The sequence below is a fragment of the Oncorhynchus tshawytscha genome, linkage group LG29, assembly GCF_018296145.1.
Source record: "Oncorhynchus tshawytscha isolate Ot180627B linkage group LG29, Otsh_v2.0, whole genome shotgun sequence".
Lineage (NCBI taxonomy): Eukaryota > Metazoa > Chordata > Actinopteri > Salmoniformes > Salmonidae > Oncorhynchus > Oncorhynchus tshawytscha.
Window position 1 is genome coordinate 17,352,729 of NC_056457.1, and position 22,594 is coordinate 17,375,322.

The 22,594-nt window shown below is 43.3% G+C and overlaps 1 protein-coding gene across 2 annotated transcripts in view; it reads left to right on the forward strand.

The window, feature by feature from the left end:
* Nucleotides 1–22,594, forward strand: part of kcnh2b (potassium voltage-gated channel, subfamily H (eag-related), member 2b) — a 307,801-nt gene that overhangs the window by 21,500 nt on the left and 263,707 nt on the right. For both annotated transcript variants that reach the window (XM_042308515.1, XM_042308516.1), the window contains one exon: nt 8,133–8,363. In XM_042308515.1, the coding sequence (XP_042164449.1) occupies nt 8,133–8,363 (231 nt within the window). The remainder of the gene's footprint in view (nt 1–8,132; nt 8,364–22,594) is intronic.

A 22,594-nucleotide genomic window follows, 5' to 3' on the forward strand; every position in this document is an offset into this window, starting at 1 on the left:
TTTGAAAGGAAACACTTTGAAGTTTGTGGAAATGTGAAATTAATGTAGGAGAATATAACACATTAGATGTAGTAAAAGATAATACAAAGAAAAAAGTCAAGCTTTGAAATGCAAGAGAAAGGCCATAATGTATTATTCCAGCCCAGGCACAATTTAGATTTTGGCCACTAGATGGCAGCAGTGTGTTTGTGACGTTTTAGATTGATCCAATGAACCATTGCATATCTGGGAGGGCGATCCCGTAGAGGTTAACAGTCTTTTGGCCAGGGGTTAGAAGTTGTTTAGGAGTCTGTTTGTCTGAGCCTTGATGCACCGGTACTGCCTTACGGACGGGAGCATGGAGAACAGCGCATGTCTCGGGTGGCTGGTGTGTGTGTGTATTGGTGTGTGTAAGTCATACTGTCTCTTTCCTTCCCTGTGAGTTTCACTGGTTTGTCTTTAATCAGCCTCTCTTCTCTTCCTCTGCCTCTCTCAGCCAGAGCCTCATTAGGAGGTGTTTGATAAGCACTACCCCCGGTGACACCCCAGCCTCGCTGCGACCAAATGGAGCCTGCACACTTAACTGAACAAAGCATACCAGAGTAAAGTTTTCAAACTCTTCATTTTTTTTGGTTTCAGGAAGCTTCCCAGGACAGGAAAAAGCTTTTCCTCTCCCCAAACATCTTTTATGATTCTCACATTGTTGCAGTTCTGAAGGGGAAGAATTAACACTGGTCTTTGTCAGCAGTTCCCTAGCAGTCATCCTGTGTGTGTGCCTCTATGGTAGGATATATCTACTCCTGGCATACATCTTAATATTTATTTTATTCGACTTAACCATTGTACATACATATCAACTTACATATCAACATTTCCTCACATCTCCTCCCGTAGGTCAACACCAAGCCTTATACATTTCAAGCATGTTTTGTCCAGCGATATCATTTGTAGCTAACCATTAGTACTCGGCAAATTTTGTAAATATTTTTTCTTATTTCACCTTTATTTAACCAGGTAAGCTAGTTGAGAACAAGTCATTTACAACTGCGACTTGGCCAAGATAAAGCAAAGCAGTACGACACAAACAACAACACAGAGTTACACATGGAATAATCAAGCGTACAGTCAATAACACAATAGAAAAAAGAATGTCTATATGCAGTGTGTGCAAATGGCGTGAGGAGGTAAGGCAATAAATAGGCCATAGTAGCGAAGTAATTACAATTTAGCAAATTAACACTGGAGTGATAGAAGAGCAGATGGTGATGTGCAAGTAGAAATACTGGTGTGCAAAAGAGCAGAAAAGTAAATAAAAACAATATGGGGATGAGGTAGGTAGGTAGGATGGGGTAGGTAGATTGGGTGGGCTATTTACAGATGGGCTATGTACAGCTGCAGCGATCGGTTAGCGGCTCAGATAGCTGATGTTTAAAGTTAGTGAGGGAAATATGAGTCTCCTGCTTCAGCGATTTTTGCAATTCGTTCCAGTCATTGGCAGCAGAGAACTGGAAGGAAAGGTGGCCAAAGAGGTGTTGGCTTTGGGGATGACCAGTGAGATATACCTGCTGGAGCGCGTGCTACGGGTGGGTGTTGTTATCGTGACCAGTGAGCTGAGATAAGGCGGAGCTTTACCTAGCATAGACTTATAGATGACCTGGAGCCAGTGGGTCTGGTGACAAATATGTAGTGAGGGCCAGCCGACTAGAGCATAGAGGTTGCAGTGGTGGGTGGTATAAGGGGCTTTGGTGACAAAACGGATGGCACTGTGATGGACTGCATCCAGTTTGCTGAGTAGACTATTGGAAGCTATTTTGTAAATTACATCGCCGAAGTCGAGGATCGGTAGGATAGTCAGTTTTTGTTTGGCGGCGTAAGTGAAGGAGGCTTTGTTACGAAATAGGAAGCCAATTCTAGATTTCATTTTGGATTGGAGATGTTTAACCTCTAGCGTCGAGCAATCCAGTATCCGGGAGCGTAATTATAGCCTCAAGCTCATTACCATAACGCAACGTTAACTATTCATGAAAATCGCAAATGAAATGAAAGAAATATATTCACTCACAAGCTTAGCCTTTTGTTAACAACACTGTCATCTCAGATTTTCAAAATATGCTTTTCAACCATAGCTACACAAGCATTTGTGTAAGAGTATTGATAGCTAGCATAGCATTAAGCCTAGAATTCAGCAGGCAACATTTTCACAAAAACAAGAAAAGCATTCAAATAAAATAATTTACCTTTGAAGAACTTCAGATGTTTTCAATGAGGAGACTCTCAGTTAGATAGCAAATGTTCATTTTTTCCCAAAATATTATTTGTGTAGGAGAAATCGCTCCGTTTTGTTCATCACGTTTGGCTAAGAAAAAAATCCGAAAATGCAGTCTCTACAACGCCGAACTTTTTACCAAATTAACTCCATAATATTGACAGAAACATGGCAAACGTTGTTTAGAATCAATCCTCAAGGTGTTTTTCACATATCTATTCGATGATAAATCATTTGTGGCAGCTGTGTTTCTCCTCGAAGCAAACGAAAAATACACGCAGCTGGAGATTACGCAATAATTGCAACGGAGAACACCAAGCGGCCACCTGGTAGATGTAGTCTCTTAAGGTCAATCTTCCAATGATTTGCCTACAAATACGTCACAATGCTGTCGACACCTTGGGGAAACGACGGAAAGTCTAAGCTCATTCGTGACCCATACACAGCCATATAAGGAGACATTGGAACACAGCGCATTCAAAATCTGGGCCACTTCCTGTATGAAATTTCATCTTGGTTTCGCCTGTAGCATTAGTTCTGTGGCACTCACAGACAATATCTTTGCAGTTTTGGAAACGTCAGAGTGTTTTCTTTCAAAGCTGTCAATTATATGCATAGTCGAGCATCTTTTCGTGACAAAATATCTTGTTTAAAACGGGAACGTTTTTTTATCCATAAATTAAAAGAGCGCCCCCTATATCCAAGAAGTTCATATGAGTCTGGAAGGAGAGTTTACAGTCTAGGTATTTGTAGTTATCCACATATTCTAAGACAGAACAGTCCAGAGTAGTGATGCTACTGCCGGGTGGGTGCGGGCAGCGAACAGTTGAAAAGCATGCATTAGGTTTTAAGAGCAGTTGGAGGCCACGTAAGGAGTGTTGTATAGCATTGAAGCTTGTTTGGAGGTTAGTTAACACAGTGTCCAAAGAAGGGCCAGATGTATACAGAATGGTGTCGTCTGTGTAGAGGTGGATCAGGGAATCACCCGCAGACATCGTAAGAGCGACATCGTTGATATATACAGAGAAAAGAGTTGGCCCGAGATTTGAACCCTGTGGTACCCCCATAGAGACTGCCGGAGGTCCGGACAACAGGCCCTCCGATTTGACACACTGAACTCTGTCTGAGAAGTAGTTTTGTGAACCAGGCGAGGCAGTCATTTGAGAAACCAAGGCTGTTGACTCTGCTGATAAGAATACAGTGATTGACAGAGTCGAAAGCCTTGGCCAGGTCGATGAAGACGGCTGCACAGTACTGTCTTGTATCGATGGCGGTTATGATATCATTTAGTACCTTGAGCGTGGCTGAGGTGCACCCGTGACCAGCTCGAAAACCGGATTGCACAGTGGAGAAGGTATGGTGGGGCATGCTCAGATCATAGTTCAATTGGCCAAGGAAATGAACCCCCCGTCAGGTGACCAGTCTTCTCATTACCAGTGTTTAACCCGTTAGCTTTATGACCCGCTAAGGGCTACATCGCTGCTAATTTATAGAGGGAAGCCATTGAACTTAGCGGCAACCTGCAGAAGGGATAGCCTTTGTTTCCATGCATATCTGAGTAGCCTTGCTCCAGGACCGGTCATTGTGTTTTGACTTTTGCCATGGTTTTCATTTTATTACGATCCCCATTGGCTGACTCCATGAAGACAGTTAGTGTTCCTGTGGTCTGAATAACAACAACTAGTCTTCCCGTATTCTCTCACTAGGGATAGGGGGTTAATGTAGCAGTGAAGGCTAGGTAGATGCAGTCTTTGGGAAAATAGCTGTAAACAGTACCAGTGAAATTGAATTGGTTTTCATCCCACGTTCACTCCAATAGCTATTACGTATTAAAAAGACCAAAGTGTAAGCTAAGAATTTAATTTTCAACTATTTTACAAGTCAAATGCCACCCTATGTGCGTAGCATAGGGTACAAGCTGTGTCATATGGGAGATTGGATTTGGTCAGGGCCTTGCAGTGTTTTGTCCTTGCCCTCTCTTCCCTTTCCATACCTGGTTGGGAGTTGTTGTTTGTGATCTATCTGTGTTAGTGTGAATGTGTGAGAAAGAGAGAGAGTTATGAGGGAGCGGTAGTGACTGAGAGGAAGCGCGAGAGAGAAAGCTGGCGTGTTGTTACTGTATGTATGTGGCTTTTTCTTCTTCAGACAGTAAGAGCTGGTGGTGCGGGGCCAGCTGGTGGTGCGGGGCCAGCTGGTGTTGTGAGGCCCGTGAAGGGTGTTATGCATGTGTGTCTTTGTGTGTGAGAGAAAGTGAGAGAGAATAAGAGAAGACAGGTTTTTATTGTTGCTTCCCTGGGTTCTCTGGAACAGGTGAATACACAGTGCCCCATCGCTAAACACACATACCACACACACACACACACACACAACACACACACAGTTTGTGATCACAAAATAAGTGAGAGTGAGACACTAAGGAAGTCGATATTGTAATAACAGATAGTGAGCCAAGTTATGGCTCGGCAATTGATACACAAACCTGTCCCACACGCATACATCTTTGGGACACTAACGGTTAGAATCGAACTACAGTCCAATACAGAACCTAATTCCAATACCATAGTGTAATTTGGACATGCGGATGTTATTCTTTAAACACTGTTTGTTAGTTCAGTCAAAAACTTAAAGCAAAGCAGTGCTTATCTGCCTTAATAGCAGTTTGAATTGCCCATTTTGAACCCCACTTGGAATAAGTCAGCTTCTTATTTAAGAGTCACGATACATTGTGCTCAAGGTCTAGATTGACTTGTTGAACGAAAGGCAATTATGTGAGCAAAGTCTCGAAGCATTCTCAATGCTGAGACACTTTGTGCTTCGTGTGCTTTAGTCCTTGAAGAAGATTTACCGATGACAGCTCCTGTAAAGACCTCCAATAAATGGAATGGAAATGGCAAATGTGTCTAAAATATGTCAAGGCGGAGATACATCAAAGCTATATAAAAACAACACATTTTCAGTGGAAACTTGAATACAACCAGATATAAAGCATGGAGAAATGATAAAGGACTTATTGTATATTTCTAAGATCATCTTTGAGAACAAACAATCACCAAAATAAAAACAAGACAGTCGGAGAATGTAAAATTCTCAAAATGGCATGAAATGTGGGCCAATATTGATTTTGTTATGTTCGAGTAACTCAGATAGCATAAAAACACGTCATAAGCCATGGCAAAACGTGTAGAATTGGAGGAAATTAGCTGTAAAACTGCAAAAAAAAAAATGCTCAGCCTAATAGCAAAATGTGTAGAGTTTGGGGAAATGAGCATTATAACTACAAATTTCTCTCCGCCCCATGACAAAATGTGTAGAATAGCAGGAAATTAGCTTTAAAACAACAACATTTTGTCTCTGCGGCCAAGAAGGCCTAAAAAAAATCTGATCGGAGACCGTGCCATTGGCCACGCACACTACCACGTCCCACCAACGCTAATTCTGCCACCACTGTCGAAAAGAATCCTCGGGGACCACTGCATCTGAATAGAACAGAAATAGTGCCCTGCTAATTTGAGAATAGCAAACATTCTTCCTCCCAATGTTCTTGTTAGCGGCCTTCAGATGTGTTTTGAGTCAGCCTGAGCAGTCATTAGTCCATGGTTCCCATATAACAAGACAGCTCATCAGAGATGCAGAGAAAAGCGAGGATCAGTGCCAACTTAATTCCACCTTCATACACACACACAAATGGCTAGCTAGTTTAGCGGTGCGCGCTAGCAGCATTTCAATCGGTGACTTCACGCACTCTGAGACCTTGAAGTAGTTGTTTCCCTTGCAAAGGGCCACAGTTTTTGTGGAGCAATAGGTAACAAGGCTTCGTGGGGGACTGTTGTCGATGTTTGCAGCGGATCCCTGGTTCAAGCCCAGGTTGGTGCAAGGAGCGGGACGGAAGCGATACTGTAACACTTAAATTCAGTGAATGTTACAATGCTAATGTTAAAAGCTACTGTAGCAATATCACAATCACCAAGGCTATGGTGAACTGCTAGTTTTAAAACGATAGCCAAAGCTATGGTGGGCTACTACCTATAGCACAGGGCTCTTCAACCCTGTTCTACCACACCTGATTCTAGTAATTAGCTGGTTGATAATCTGAACAAGGTTAGTTACAACTGGGGTTGGAGCAAAAACCTACATGACGGTAGTTCTCCAGGAACAGGGTTGAAACCGCTGCTAGCTCTAGCGTGATAGCCAACACTATGGTGGGCTGCTAGCTCAAGCTATAGCATACATGGCCCTCCATCCATCTCTCCGTGCTACACTATATATACAAAAGTATGTGGACACTTCTTCAAATGAGTGGATTCAGAAATTTCAGCCATACCCGTTGCAGACAGGTGTATAAAATCAAGCACACAGCCATGCAATCGCCATAGACTAACATTGGCAATAGAATGGCCATACTGAAGAGCTTTCAATGTGGCACCGTCATGGGATACCACTTTTCCAACAAGTCAGTTCGTCAAATTTCTGCCCTGCTAGAGCTTCCCCGGTCAACTGTAAGTGCTGTTAAATCAAATTGTATTTGTCCCATGCGTCAAATGAAACAGGTGTAGACCTTACCATAAAATGCTTACTTACAAGCCCTTAACTGACAATGCAGATTTTTTTTAAAGTAAGTAAGAAAATATATGAAAAATACAAATAAAAAGTAACACTATAATATAACAATAACGAGGCTATATACAGGGGGTTCCGGTACCGAGTCAATGTACTCGAGATAATTGAGGCAATGCGTGTATGTAGGTAGGGCTACTGTGAAGTGGAAAAGTCTAGGAGCAACAACGGCTCAGCCGCGAAGTGGTAAGCCACACAAGCTCACAGAACAAGATCGCTGAGTGCTGAAGTGCGTAGTGCATAAAAATCGTTTGTCCTCGGTTGCAACACTCACCACCAAGTTTCAAACTGCCTCTGGAAGCAACGTCAGCACGATAACTGTTTGTCAGGAGCTTCATGAAATGGGTTTCCATTGCCGAGCAGCCGCACACAAGCCTAAGATCACCTTGCGCAATGCCAAGCATCAGCTGGAGTGGTGTAAAGCTCCCCGCCATTGGACTCTGGAACAGTGGAAACGTGTACTCTGGAGTGATGAATCACACTTCATCATCAGGCAGTCCGAAGGAAGAGTCTGAGTTTGGCGGATGCCAGGAGAACGCTACCTGCCCCAATTCATAGTGCCAACTGTAAAGTTTGGTGGAGGAGGAATAATGTTCCGGGGCTGTTTTTCATGGTTCGGGCTAAATCTTAACGCTATGACATTCTCGACGATTCTTTGCTTCCAACTTTGTGGCAACAGTTTGGGGAAGGCCCTTTCCTGTTTCAGCATGACAATGCCCCCGTGCACAAAGCGAGGTCCATACAGAAATGATTTGTCGAGATCTGTGTAGAAGAACTTGACTGGCCTGAACAGAGCCCTGACCTCAACCCCATCGAACATCTTTGGGATTAATTGGAATCCCGACTGTGAGCCAGGCCTAATCGCCCAACATCAGTGCCCAACCTCACTAATGCTCTTGTGGCATTAGTCACAAGAGTCCCCGCAGCAATGTTCCAAAGCTAAGGATTTTATATACATATATGGTAGAGGAAAGGTGTATGTGTCAGAGAGAGGGGGGAGTTGACAGCTGCTTTGAGCCTGTGAACATCTTCCTTTGAAACAATGCAGAGCCTCATGGGTTGTAATAGGTTTAAATGGCTCCTCCACTGTGAATGCACAAGTTTGCACTAGTCACACACACCAAACCACACACACACACACACACACACACACACACACACACACACACGCAAGCATGTGTTCACACACATCACACACAAATACACACATGCACATACACACTTTGTATCGTCCCTACCATCTTCCTCACCTCCCTCTTCCTCTCATCCTCAGGTCGTAAGTTCATCATTGCCAATGCCCGGGTGGAGAACTGCGCCATCATATTCTGCAACGATGGCTTCTGTGCCATGTGCGGCTACTCGCGGGCTGAGATCATGCAGAAGCCCTGCACCTGCAACTTCCTGTACGGCCCTCACACCAAGCGGCTGGCCATCGCCCAGTTGGCTCAAGCACTGCTGGGCTCGGAGGAGAGGAAAGTGGAGATCAACCTCTACAGGAAGGACGGTAGGATGATACGCTGTGTGTGTGTGTGTGTGTGTGTGTGTGTGTGTGTATGCTTGCTTTTTCATTGCAAGCTCATTTACTTGTGTGGCTGCCAGCCAAATAGCATTGCACTTCTGTTGTCATCGGAAGAAAAAACTATTTTCTGCCGAATGTGTTCTGTGAAGAAAACTATAGTTGCACGTCTCTGATCACTCTATTGAAGAAAAAAATATATATATAAAACGTGACCCCTGTCAATACACAGCTGGTCTCACCTGCTCCCTCTTTCTCCCGTTGTGCTATTTATAAACAAACAAAAGCTTCATAATGTAAAATAATGTGACAGGTGACCTCACTGAGACTCCTAGCAAGGATTTACACTCAGTGTCAGAAGAGGTCATGAACAATAAACTGAAACCAAAAGCCTTGTATTTGGTTCAAAGCATTATCTTAGACCTTAACCTCAACAGGAGTTGTGCATCAAGCTTGTGACCATTGAACAAGTTGAAGAAGATGATCTCCTAGGAGTAACATGGTCAAGTCATATCAGTTATCATGGTCAAGTCATACGGGGTGGCAGGGTAGCCTAGTGGTTAGACTGTTGGACTAGGAACCGGAAGGTTGCAAGTTCAAATCCCTGAGCTGACAAGGTACAAATCTGTCATTCTGCCCCTGAACAGGCAGTTAACCCACTGTTCCTAGGCTGTCATTGAAAATAAGAATTTGTTCTTAACTGACTTGCCTAATTAAATAAAGGTGGTCCAAGGCACTGCTTCTCAGTGCTATAGGCAGTCACTATAGACCCTTGGTTGTATCACAACTGTCTGTGATTGGGAGTCTCATAGGAATGTCTGAATATGTAAATAAGAATTTGTTTTTAACTGACTTGGCTAGTTAAAAAAATATTGACAAAGTTGTCGTGAAGTGTCTGTTATAAAAAGATGTTCTGTGTTTTTCAACACGAAGATCACCTGTACTGGTTGTTTGATCTTGTTCAATCCTGATTACTTCCTGGTAATATGGTCAGGTGCAGTGAAGAAAGACCTTGCAAAGCTGCAGCTGGCTCAAAAAAAGCAGCAATCCTTGCCCTTAATGTAATGTGTACGCTAGGAGTCGGGAAGCAAGTACAGGGAGTGAATTGAATGAATAACAAGACAAGAAACACGGGTTGTGTACAGACATGAAACAGAGTCAATTACGCCTGGGGAAAGAACCAAAGGGAGTGACAGATATGGCGGAGGTAATCAGGAAGGTGATGGAGTCCAGGTGAGTCTCATGAAGCGCAGGTGCGCGTAACGATGGTGGTAGGTGTGCGTAATAATGAATACACTGGTGAAGTTGAGCGCTGGAGAGGGGGAGCGGGACCGAGACTTAACTGCAAACACAACACTAGTCATTCATGATTGAGGGTTGATGAGAAATGTACTACTTCTCTTCTAGTCTTTTTAAGGATAATTTGGGTGTTGAAAATGCCTGACTTGTATAATCTATTTGCATACCCTTCAAAACAGTATTACATACCCCACCAGACTCACCTTGTGGGTTTCTTCACAGTACCCAAACCAAAAACTGATTTAATGCCTCGCTCAGTTATGTATAGAGCCATGCGGTCGTGGAATGCGCTGCCACCAGAGGTTACTCAGGCAAAAAGATTAGCTTTAAAAAACAGATTAAAAAACATTATTTCACAGCACCTCTCCTCTTGCTAAAAATCAAATGGAACTGTGCTGTATATAAGAATATGTATATATGAATAGTGTATAAGTAGTATTTTTGTTGTCTCTTTCCTATATATAACTCTTATTTAAAACATTTTATTTAATCTAATATCTTATGTTGTTCTTGTCTATTACTGTGCTGTACTTTGTCATGTATTTGTACATTTTATGTGGACCCCAGGAAGAGTAGCTGCTGCATGTGTAGTAGCTAATTGGGATTATAATAAACTAAACTAAACTCCAAGTATCGGAATGCTGTTACGGTAGTAGAGCTAACTCCCTGGGTGAGATCCAGGGATACTGTATGTCGAACATTTTCCACCTGTGGAAAGAGCTGCCGTTGGAAAGAGGAGCAAAAGAGAAAGCAAGACTGACGAACAGAGAGGAGAGAGATACGGTATAGGTGATGAAAGAGAGAAGAACAGAAAGGAGTGGTATTTCTCAGTTCCTCTCCTAGCATTATGTGTGGGGATTAAGAGGAGAGCCAGCTGTAACTGTAGCAGCAGAGAGTTACATGACACCAGATGTTTGCTCTCAGCTGATAACTCACATTCTCTTGAGTGCTGCACCGGGCCACCCCTAGTCCACCAATCAGACTTTCCACTGTTTATACTCAAGAGTTATCGGTTTCGCCTGTATACACAACTCCCCCCTTAGCCTGCAATGGATGGAGAAAGAACCTCGTAATTTGTGTTTGTATTACTGTGTGTATGTGTGTGTATTGTGCTGACCCTCTAGTGCCCTACTCTGTTTCCAGTAGTTGCTACAATGCTAATGATAACAGTCAGCTACAATAGTATGACTCATTCCTACACTCAAACTGTATAGGCTCTAGTAAGTGATAAGAGTTCTAGAGAGTGTTGACAGCTGCTATCAACTGCTCAGATGAGGCTGGCCCCGTCCATCTAAATGTGGAGAGTATCGAAGTACATTTCCAATCTGGAACATTGTCAAGTGTGCTCTTTTTTGTACAGCAGGAGGTGTGTTTGTACTGTCACCAGGGAGACCGTCAAGAGGCTCTCTGCGTCGCCAGGGTTACCCAGGTCCCATGTGATTGGGGGAACACAAGAGGGAGTCCCTGCCCTCCCCTTGGGCCCACTCTCCCTCCCTCGCCTTCTCTCTTCAGTGTCTGATAGTCTTAGGACTGAGTCAATATGCGTTTTCAGGGGCAGGCCAGATCCTCAATCTCTCACGTCTGATAGGTCAACGGGTCTCCCTCGGCTCATCAGAAAGTCACGATCGAAACCCAACACACCCTGGGACCTCATACATAAGGCATGGTGTGGAAATGCAACGCCTCCTCCCTCCTTGTTCAAAGGAAAGAGTGAGGTGACAGAAAGGGGGAAGGAGGAGGGGATGGGAAGGGTAGTGCAGCGATACCCCGCTCCATTCATCTAATGCTGCTCTCTGGCATTAGCCTTCACCATGATGGATTAGTCTTTCTCTCAGGCTCAATTGCCCAACGCCGGTCTGACCGCCACTTAATCATTTTTTCCAGGTAAACTCCGCCACCACTGGTGCAGAAGTGGGGAGTTGGGGGACAGTGCAGAGTTGTACATCAGCGCTTGTTTCCCGTCAGCACACGGTCCTCTAACAGTCTCTCAATTTCAAAGAATCTGGACCTCTCGACTCAAGGCCACTGTGATCTGTTTTTTACAGACTGTTGCCTTTTCTGTCCCAGCTCTGTTCCAGTTCTAGAAGTGTAAACCGAAGCAGGTTGAAATAGACACAGACTCCCTGCTCTTGCTCTCAGTAAGCTACACTCAGACTGCCAGTCTCTTTGTGTGTGCCTGTTATCTCAGAGATCTGAGGCCTCCAGGGAGCAGGTACATGCTGCAGTCTGTGTCTCTGCATGGTAGCCCCCAGCAGCCCCCTGCTCATTGCCCACATCCAGACTCTGATTGGCCAGGAATGAGTGCCAAGGGGGCCCATAAATAGCCCTCATTTCTTTTAGTAACTCTGCATGCAGGCCTTCTGCAGCACCTGCCCTTTTTATGCTCCACTGGCTGGGCCAATCAGAGGCATCCCCCCTGGTTTCGGTAATGGTACCCACTCATCTTTGGTACCCCTCATATTATTCAGAATTTTTTTTTTTTCTCTCCATTTAGCTGACAAAGACACACAAATCATGTGTGGCTATAGATGTCCGTTCCACCTCCTCTTTGGAGTGGCTATCTGGAGTCATCTGAGATGACAGCTACAGTAAGCAGGCTTGTATGGGAGCCTTGGAGACACCAGGTGTCTATTTGAGCCTAGAGCAAGTCTCAGATGGCTGACAATAGCTTAAAGCCCCGGGCCTCTTCATGTGATTGCTTAGCAGCCGCAGGTAAGGAGTGTGCTCAAAACTGGCCCTGAAGTACTTGCTTTTTTATGGAGATGACCTCCACGGCTGAATCAAGCCACTAAAAGACCCACTGAAAATCAACGCCGTTATAAATGGCCCACACCATAAATTATCCTCATAATTAGAGATGTACACTGCAAAGCTTCTCAAGGCTCCTGCATCAATTTCTTATCATGTTTATTTTTCATGTTTAAAAGGCAAGTAGTTATTGCATTGGTTTCTTTCATCACACACCAGGTCTTGAAAAAGAGATTACATTTGGGTGCTTGTAGAATAGAATGCAGCATTAATGGCAGTGGAATGCAACTTGTTGCAGGTTTAGATGGTGCTGGTAATGTGGGATTCTAAATTTAGTTCAGAATATAAAATAGCACCTTTGTTTTTTTACCTGGTGTTTTATCTTTATTGCCTGTCAATTCAAATGTGTGGCTTGATTCTCACTCTGTGTTTTGGCTTCAACAATAAGTACCTCTGTGTTCTCTTGATTTAGCTAGAGGAAGTTGTGAACCATCAAAGTATTTAAATCACTAAACATTTAAATCACTAATACAAAATATATAGCATTAGCCCATTGCTGTCATTTGTTAGGTTCTTATGAACCCGTTTCTTTAGCCAAATTAAGTTAATGTTGTGTTTGCTGCCATTTAATAGAATTACCGTTAGGCCTATAGGGCTACTCGCACTCAAACCATGAAAAGGAAAAAACAAAGAGGACTGCAGAACTTAATTTAATGGCCCAATATAATAACCTGTACATATTGTCCCTATAAACAATGAGTTGAATTAGGCCTACTTTTGATAGTACCGTAATAAAGTTAAGAAACTTTTGTAAAGGTTTGGAGTCAGATAGCTTTTTGGCTTAGCAATGCAGGCCTATAAATCAAATTTTATTTGTCACATGTGCCAAATACAAAAGTTGTAGACCTTAATAACGCGAAATGCTTAGTTACAAGCCCGTAACCAACAATGCAGTTCAAGAAATAGAGTTAAGAAAATATTTACCAAATAAACTAAAGTATTTATTTTTTTAAAGAACACAATAAATAACAATAACGAGGCTATATATAGGGAGTACCAGACCCGAGTCAATGTGCATTGGTACGGGTTACTCGAGGTAATTTGTACATGTAGGTAGGGGTAAGTGACTATGCATAGATAATAAACAGCGAGTAGCAGTGTAAAAACAAAGGGGGGGGGGGGTCAATGTAAATAGTCCAGTTGCCATTTGATGAATTGTTCACCAGTCTTATGGCTTGGGGTTGAAGCTGTTAATGAGCCTTTTGTTCCTAGACTTGACGCTTCGGTACTGCTTGCCGTTCGGTAGCAGAGAGAACAGTCTATGACCTGGGTGACTGGAGTTTTTGACAGTTTTTGGGGCCTTCCTCTGACACCGCCTAGTATATACAGTAGGTCCTGGATGGCAAGAAGCTTGGCCGTACGCACTACCCTCTGTAGCGCCTTACAATCAGATGCCGAGAAGTTGCCATACCAGGCGATGATGCAACCGGTCAGAATGATCTCGATGGTGCAGCTGTATAACTATTTGAGGATATGGGGACCCATGCCAAATCTTTTCAGTCTCTTGAGGGGGAAAAGGTGTTGTCCTGCCCTCTTCACGAGTGTCTTGGTGTGTTTGGACCATGATAGTTAGTTGGTGATGTGGACACAAGGAACTTGAAACTCTCGACCCGCTCTACTACAGCCCCATAAATATTAATGGGGGCCTATTCGGCCCGCCTTTTCCTATAGTCCACGATCAGCTTCTTTGTCTTGCTCACATTGAGGGAGAGGTTGTTGTCCTGGCACCACACTGCCAGGTCTCTGACCTCCTCCTTATAGGCTGTCTCATTGTTGTCGGGGATCAGGCCTACCACTGTTGTGTCGGCAGCAAACTTAATGATGGTGTTGGAGTCGTGGGTGAACTGGGAGTACAGGAGAGGACTAAGCACACATCCCTGAGGGACCCCATTGTTGAGGATCAGCGTGGCAGATGTATTGTTGCCTACCCTTACCACCTGGGGGCGGCCAGTCAGGAAGTCCAGGATCCAGTTGCAGAAGGAGGTGTTTAGTCCCAGGGTCCTTATCTTAGTGATGCGCTTTGTGGGCACTATGGTGTTGAACACTGAGCTGTAGTCAATAGCTGTAGTGAATAGCATTCTCAGATAAGTGTTCCTTTTGTCCAGGTGGGAAAGTGCAGTGTGGAGTGCAATAGAGATTGCATCATCTGTGGATCTGTTAGGATGGTATGCAAATTCTCTGTTTTTTTGTTGTTGGTGACGTCGGTGTGGATTCCGGCGCCGATGGAACCGGAGGTGCCTAAGCCAGCCCATTGGGCTTCCACGCCCTGGCTGGCTCAAGAGGTTTCCTTGCCTCGGTTGGCTCGGCGGCTTCCCATCCCACGTCACTCTCCATCGGATCATCGGGCTCCCTCTCTGCAGCGGGATCGACAGGCGTCTTGCCTCAGCCGGATCGCCAGGCTCCCATGCCTCAGCCGGCTTGCCAGGTTTTCACACTCCTGCCAGTTCGTCGGGCTTACTCGCCCCAACCGGCTTGCCCAGCGCCCATGTCACGGCCGGGTGGCGCCCCAAGAAAGGGAGGGGCACTGTCACGTCTGCTCCCGCTCTTCCCTCCCCCTGGCGCTTGAGGACGCCAGGTTGCCCTGCATCACTCACTCCTGCCATCCATCACGCACACCTGCTTTCCCTCGTCACACTCATCAGCGATATTGGACTCACCTGGACTCATTCATCACCTGTTTATTTCCTCCCCTATATTTGTCAGTTCCGCAGCTCTGTTCCCCACGGCTGTATTGTAATGTTTTTGTCTTTAGTATTAGTTTGCTGACGCTGTTCCTGTCTCGTTCCATGTCCGTTATTTATTAAATATTTTACTACCCGTACCTGCTTCGTCTCTCCAGCGTCATTCCATGTGACATATTTATTTTTTAAATATTAATATCATACAGTAGACGCCTTAGCCAATAGGCCAATGCATGCAATGCCCTGATGCATTTAGTGCTCCAATCTCTGACAACTGAAACATGAGGGGGACAATTATTGTTTTAGGAAAGTAAAATCCAATAAAACATTTTTAATATGCAACACATCAAAACAACAAATATATATATAACATTTTTTATAGGCAGTTAAGAACACGTAACTATGGATCATTAGGCCAATTCCGCTCGTTTGTTGATGGTGCTGGCAGCGCCCGGTCTGAGGTTTCTTTCTGTCTGTTTTTCCACGGGCCTTTTCAGAATGGGTCTGACAGTCCTCAGATCAATCCAACTTTTTGGACCCGTGAAGACTTCTACTGTAGTGTGAATGTGTCCTAACATCCACAGTTAGACATCAACAGCACTATTTGTAAGAGTATTTACACAGGTGAGCAAACACAGAAGCACACTGAGTGCCATTCTAAACTACCAAAGTCAAGCTGAACGCGCCAAAGAAGAAATAACTACAGGTCTGCATATATGCAGGTGATCGTAAGCCCATATACATATAATTATCCACTATTTTTACGCCAACACAATCGGGCCTTTAAATAAATAAAATCTCATTGAATTGAATTAAGCATAACCCAATAAACCACAGTGCTACAATCACGATGAGTTCCCACTGTGCTAGCAGACTAGACCCAGGCGGTGTTATTGTGGTGTATGGTTTTCTCCTCTTTTGTTGACACCCGAATAATGAATCATGACAAGGCGCTGTGTGATAGCCGCGCTGCCGTGTGTCTGCCTCATTACACACTCAATGTACTGTGGTTGTGCGTGTGTGTGTGTGTGCCCACTCTCCACCAGCCTCTCTCTCTCCGCAGGCCCAGGGAACCAGCTACACAAACAATCCCAACGGTTCACTTAACAACCTCTACACACATACAGCACATTAGATTATACATGCATGCACACACTGCACGTACACACTTGTGTATGCATGCACGTGTGTTCAAATGACACGCACGGCACATGCACCTGTGATTAACTTTGTTTTCACTGCACACACAGGCTAGCGCACACACACACACACACACACACACACACACACACACACACACACACACACACACACACACACACACACACACACACACACACACACACACACACATACACACACACACACACACACACACACACACACACACCTCTTGTTTCAGCAAACAACATGGTGCCAAAGTAAAGCTGAAAGAGCTAGTTTATGAGTCTGACAGGCAGTTGGATCATTTAACCCAATTATTATTATTACTATAAGAATTATTCAAAAGTAAGGGGTTCTTCTACATAGAATATCATAGGAAATCCCAGGACATACAGTCCATTCAAAAGTATTCAGAACGCTTCCCTTTTTCCACATTTTGTTACGTTACAGCCTTATTCAAAAATGGATTGAATTCATTTTTCCCTCATCAGTCTACACACATTACCCCATAAAATGTAACATATGTATACATTTTTTTTTTTTTTTACGTATTTAGTAAAGTATTCAGACCCTTTGCTATGAGACTCAAAATGTAGTTCAGGTGCATCCTGTTTCCATTGATCATCCTTGAGATGTTTCTACAACTTGATTGGACATGATTTGGAAAGGCACACACCTGTCTATATAAGGTTCCACAGTTGACAGTGCATGTTAGAGCAAAAACCAAGCCAGGATTGGGCACAGATCTGGGGAAAGGTACCAACACATTTCTGCAGCATTGAAGGTCCCCATCATTCTTCAATGCAAGAAGTTTGGAACCACCAAGACTCTTCCTAGAGCTGCCCGCCCGGCCAAACTGACAATCGGGGGAGATGGGCCATGGTCAGGGAGGTGACCAAGAACCCGATGGTCACTCAGACAGACCTCCAGAGTTCCTCTATGGAGATGGGAGAACCTTCCAGAAGGACGACCATCTCTTGAGAAACCTAGAAATAGCTGTGCAGCGACGCTCCCCATCCAACCTGACAGAGCTAGAGAGGATCTGCATAGAAGAATGTTAGAAACTCCCCAAATACAGGTGTGCCAAGCTTGTAGCGTGTCTGAATACTTATGTCAATGTGATATTTATTGAATTTTTTATTTTAATACATTAGCAAAAAATATATAAATCAACTATTTTTGCTTTGCCATTGTGTATTGTGTGTAGATAAAAGAGGGAAAAACTGATTTAATCTATTTTAGAATAAGGCTGTAACGTAACAAAATGTTGAAAGAGTCAAGGGGTCTGAATACCTATCGAATGCACTGTATTGACTATAATACTGTAATAAGCTCACATAGTTGCTGTCACAAACTCCAAACAGTTGTCACTGACTAGTTGGATAATAATTTCCCTGTGAGCAAACCATTTATGTACCTTCAGCATTCATATAAATTAATTTCTATCCGATTTTACTGCTTTGGCGGACCATATTTTTTGCATTGACATTTGTCAATGAAACTCATGAAGGCAACTGTTTATGTCAGATTGTTGTGTGTTTTACCTTTAGCCCTGGTTGTCCTGAAAAGAAAAGGGTAAAACTAAATATAATGGATGGGTATGCAGATAAATTAAAGTCTGATAAATGAACAGCTGATTTTTGCTGGGTTCTCGGGACTGATAGGGTTAACATTCGACGGGTGAGGACAGGGGTTGTGTCCCAGGTGTGGGGGGAAGCCATGCTTCATCTCGTATCTGTCTGTCTTCATCGAAGTGAGCGTGTGTGTATCTCTCTCTCTCTCAGAAGCCTCTGGGTTTTCACCTAATGACAGCTGCAGACTCTTCCTGTATATGCAAATACCCCACACTCTAACTCTCGTTTTGAATATGCAAATAATCAGAACCATCTCACAAACTGAAAGATTTGAGTGGTAGTATTACTATAATGATGGCTGAGGACTTGATACCAGCATATCCACTCCCCCGATACTAATGTTTAAACAACATTGTAATAATGTTCAAACATCATCATGTTGGGAGATGTCAATCCCCTTGAAATTGTTGTTAACCTAGCTACCTGAACAATGTCAACTGACACTGCAACTACAGTTGTAGTGTAATGAATACTCAGGGAGAAAAAGGTGTAGATTCAGACGCAGATGTTTAGTAAACCTTCACAGAAGGCAGAAACCGTGGTCACAGGCAGGCAATGGTCAAACACAGGTAGGCAGACAAAAACAAACACTACCTCACAACCACATGAACAGAAAGAACTGAACTAAATAGGGAGCTGATGAGACCAGGTGAGAAACGAACACAGGTGAAATCAATGAACAAAAATGACAGACAGACCTACGTTCCAGAAAACAAAGAAACAGGGCTACGTTCAAGAACACAAAGAAACAGGTCTACGTTCAAGAACACAAAGAAAAAGAACACAAGGTTGACTAAGAAAAGAAAAGCAGACCCTTACATGTAGTTGTTCAACATTCCCTGCACCACTCAATCCAAGTTGAATATTTTACTTTATTGCAAAGCAGCATGCCGCCTCAGTCTCTAACCCATCCCCTTTCAAAAACAACATTATCATGCAGATCAACTGGTCTTCATGCATATCCTGCATCTCATGAATGTCTCTCCAACTCGCTCCTGTTTGGAGTGGTGTGTGCGCGTGTGCGTGCTTGCTAATTTGCAGTTTGCACATGTGTACCTAAATGTGTGTACCCACATTAAAAAAGACTATATTGTATATATGTCTAAATATAATATAGTATATTATGGTCTAAATGCTGTACTCTATTTCTATTTAGCAGACTTTCCTGTAGTATACTATAATATTCACTGTACTGTGTTTGCAGACATGATTGTAGTATACTGTAGTAATCACTGTAGTGTTTTCACCGACATGACGAGTATATTGTAGTAACCCCTGCCAACTAGGATTAGCTGAAATGGCACAACTACCAGACTACGCCAGTTACTGTTTAATGAGGGGAACAACTCCACCAAAACACAAGACACACAGGTTCGTGACAAGCCACCTATTGAGTTGGTCAACATACCAGACAACACCTTTCAAAAATATTTTGTTTTTATTACTGTAACATCTGAACGTTAGACAGGTTCTAGGCCCATTATCAGAGCGATGGCTCTCCAGAGGGTGGTGCGGTCTGCCCAACGCATCACCGGTGGTACACTGCCTGCCCTCTAGGACACCTACAGCACCCGATGTCACAGGAAGGCCAAAAAGATCATCAAGGACCTGAGCCACGGCCTGTTCACACTGCTACCATCCAGAAGGCGAGGTCAATACAGGTGCATCAAAACTGGGACCGAGAGACTGAAAAACAGCTTCTATCTCAAGGCCATCAGAATGTTAAATAGCCATCACTGGCCGGCTACCACCCGGTTACTCAACTCTGCACCTTAGAGGCTGCTACCTGGAATCACTGGTAACTTTAATAATGGAACACTAGTCACCTTAATCATGTTTACGTACTGCTTTACTCATTTCATATGTAAATACTATACTATAAATACTATATTCTATTAATTCCATTATTTTACCTTTATATTTGTGTGTTTGTTGTGAATTGTTATATACTACTGCACTGTTGGAGCTAGGAACACAAGCATACACCCGCAATAACATCTGCTAAATATGTGTATGTGACCAATACAATTTTATTATTATTATCAGATCAATAGACTCAAAATGGCTGTTTGACTGAGTCGTTAGCATTTCGCAGCCAACAACAAACAATGGTGAGGGAGCCATCTTCTTATCCTATTTTACAAGATAATATACTTTTTTTTACTCACATTTCAATGACACATAGTGGTTGTTGTTTGTGAGAGTTGTTTGTCGTGCTCAACTACTCAGCTCTGTCTGGGTAAAGGACCTGATTGAAAGAAGGCACCTTCGAACCTGCCCGTATAAATAACCTGCTATATAATGATATAGAGAGCACACCTCACGAGTGTCCTCCGTCGTCACATGATAAAGGAGATGGGTAGAGGGCACACCTGCCACGAATGCCCTTCCCCACATCCACTTCACTGACCACGGAATTCTCTAATAAGATTACAAACCAGATAGTGGCTAGCTCTACACAGACAATTATAAAAATGCTAGGTATTTGAAATGATCCTCTTTGATGATATGATAAAGTATGTGACTTGAAGTCCTAAGTGTGTATGATTGTCTGGATAGAGCAAGCCACTTTCTGGGTATGTATTATTGGTTTTCTGATTATTGTTGATGATTTATACTGGTAAAGCCAGAAGGAACTGCCAGTTGCATAGATTCAAACACAAAGACCAGGGAGGTTTTCCTATGGTTCGCAATGAAGGGCACCTATTGGTAGATGGGTAAAAACAAATGCAGACATTGAATATGCCTTTGAGCATGTTGCAGTTATAAATGTTACACATTGGATGGTGTATCAATACACCCAGTCACTACAAAGATACAGGCACCCTTCCTAAACGATTTGCCCGGAGGGGAAGGAAACCACACAGGGATTTCACCATGAGGCCAATGGTGATTTTAAAACATTTGCAGAGTTTAAGTGCTGTGATAGGAGATCACTGAGGATGGATCAACAACATTGTAGTTACTCAACAATACTACAATAAACGACAGAGTGAAAACAAGGAAGCTTGTAAAGAATAAAAATATTACAAAACTTGCATCTTGTTTGCAACAAGGCACTAAAGTAATACTGCAAAAAATGTGGCAAAGAATGTAGCTTTTTGTCCTGAATACAAATCAAATTTCAAATCAAAATCAAATCAAATGTATTTATATAGCCCTTCTTACATCAGCTGATATATCAAAGTGCTGTACAGAAATCCAGCCTAAAACCCCAAACAGCAAGCAATGCAGGTGTAGAAGCACGGTGGCTAGGAAAAACTCCCTAGAAAGGCCAAAACCTAGGAAGAAACCTAGAGAGGAACCAGGCTATGAGGGGTGGCCAGTCCTCTTCTGGCTGTGCCGGGTGGAGATTATAACAGAACATGGCTGTCACACCCTGACCATAGTTTGCTTTGTATGTTTCTATGTTTTGGTTGGTCAGGGTGTGATCTGAGTGGGCATTCTATGTTGGATGTCTTGTTTGTCTATTTCTATGTCTGGCCTGATATGGTTCTCAATCAGAGGCAGGTGTTAGTCATTGTCTCTGATTGGGAACCATATTTAGGTAGCCTGGGTTTCACTGTGTGTTTGTGGGTGATTGTTCCTGTCTCTGTGTTTTGCACCAGATAGGACTGTTTTAGGTTTTCGCACGTTTGTTGTTTTGTTAGTTTATTCGTGTACAGTTTCTCAAAGTACAATGAATAACAACCACGCTGCATTTTGGTCCGCCTCTACTTCACCTAAAGAAAACCGTTACAATGGCCAAGATGTTCAAATGTTCATAAATGACCAGCATGGTCAAATAATGGTAATCACAGTGAACAGGTCAGGGTTCCATAGCTGCAGGCAGAACAGTTGAAACTGGAGCAGCAGCACGGCCAGGTGGACTGGGGACAACAAGGTGTCATCATGCCAGGTAGTCCTGAGGCATGGTCCTAGGGCTCAGGTTCTCAGAGAGAGAGAGAGAGAATTAGAGAGAGCATACTTAAATTCACACAGGACACCGGATTAGACAGGAGAAATACTCCAGATATAACAGACTGCCCCTAGCCCCCCGACACATAAACTACTGCAGCGTAAATACTGGAGGCTGAGACAGGAGGGGTCAGGAGACACTGTTGCCCCATCCGATTAAAGTGGAATGTTTGGGGCATATCCAGCACAACACATCGCTGAGTACCACTCTTCATATTTTGAAGAATGGTGGTGGGTGCATCATGTTATTAGTATTCTTGTCATCGGCAAGAACTAGGGAGTTTTTTTTTAAAGAAAAATAAATGGAATAGAGCTAAGCACAGGCAAAATCCTAGACGTTCGGTCTGCTTTCCAACACACACTGGGTGACAAATTCACCTTTCAGCAGGACAAAAACCTAAAACATAAGGCCAACTATACACTGGAGTTGCTTACCAGGAAGACATTCGTGTTCATGAGTGGCCTAGTTACATTTTTTTGCTTACACATCTATGGCAAGACTTGAAAATGTATGTCTAGCAATGATCAACAGAGCTTGACAAATGTTTTAAAGAATAATGGGCAAATATTTTACAATCCATGTGTGCAAAGCTCTTAAAGATTTACCCAGAAAGACTCACTGCTGTAATCGCTGCCAAAGGTGATTCTAACATGTATTGTCTAAGGGGGATGAATA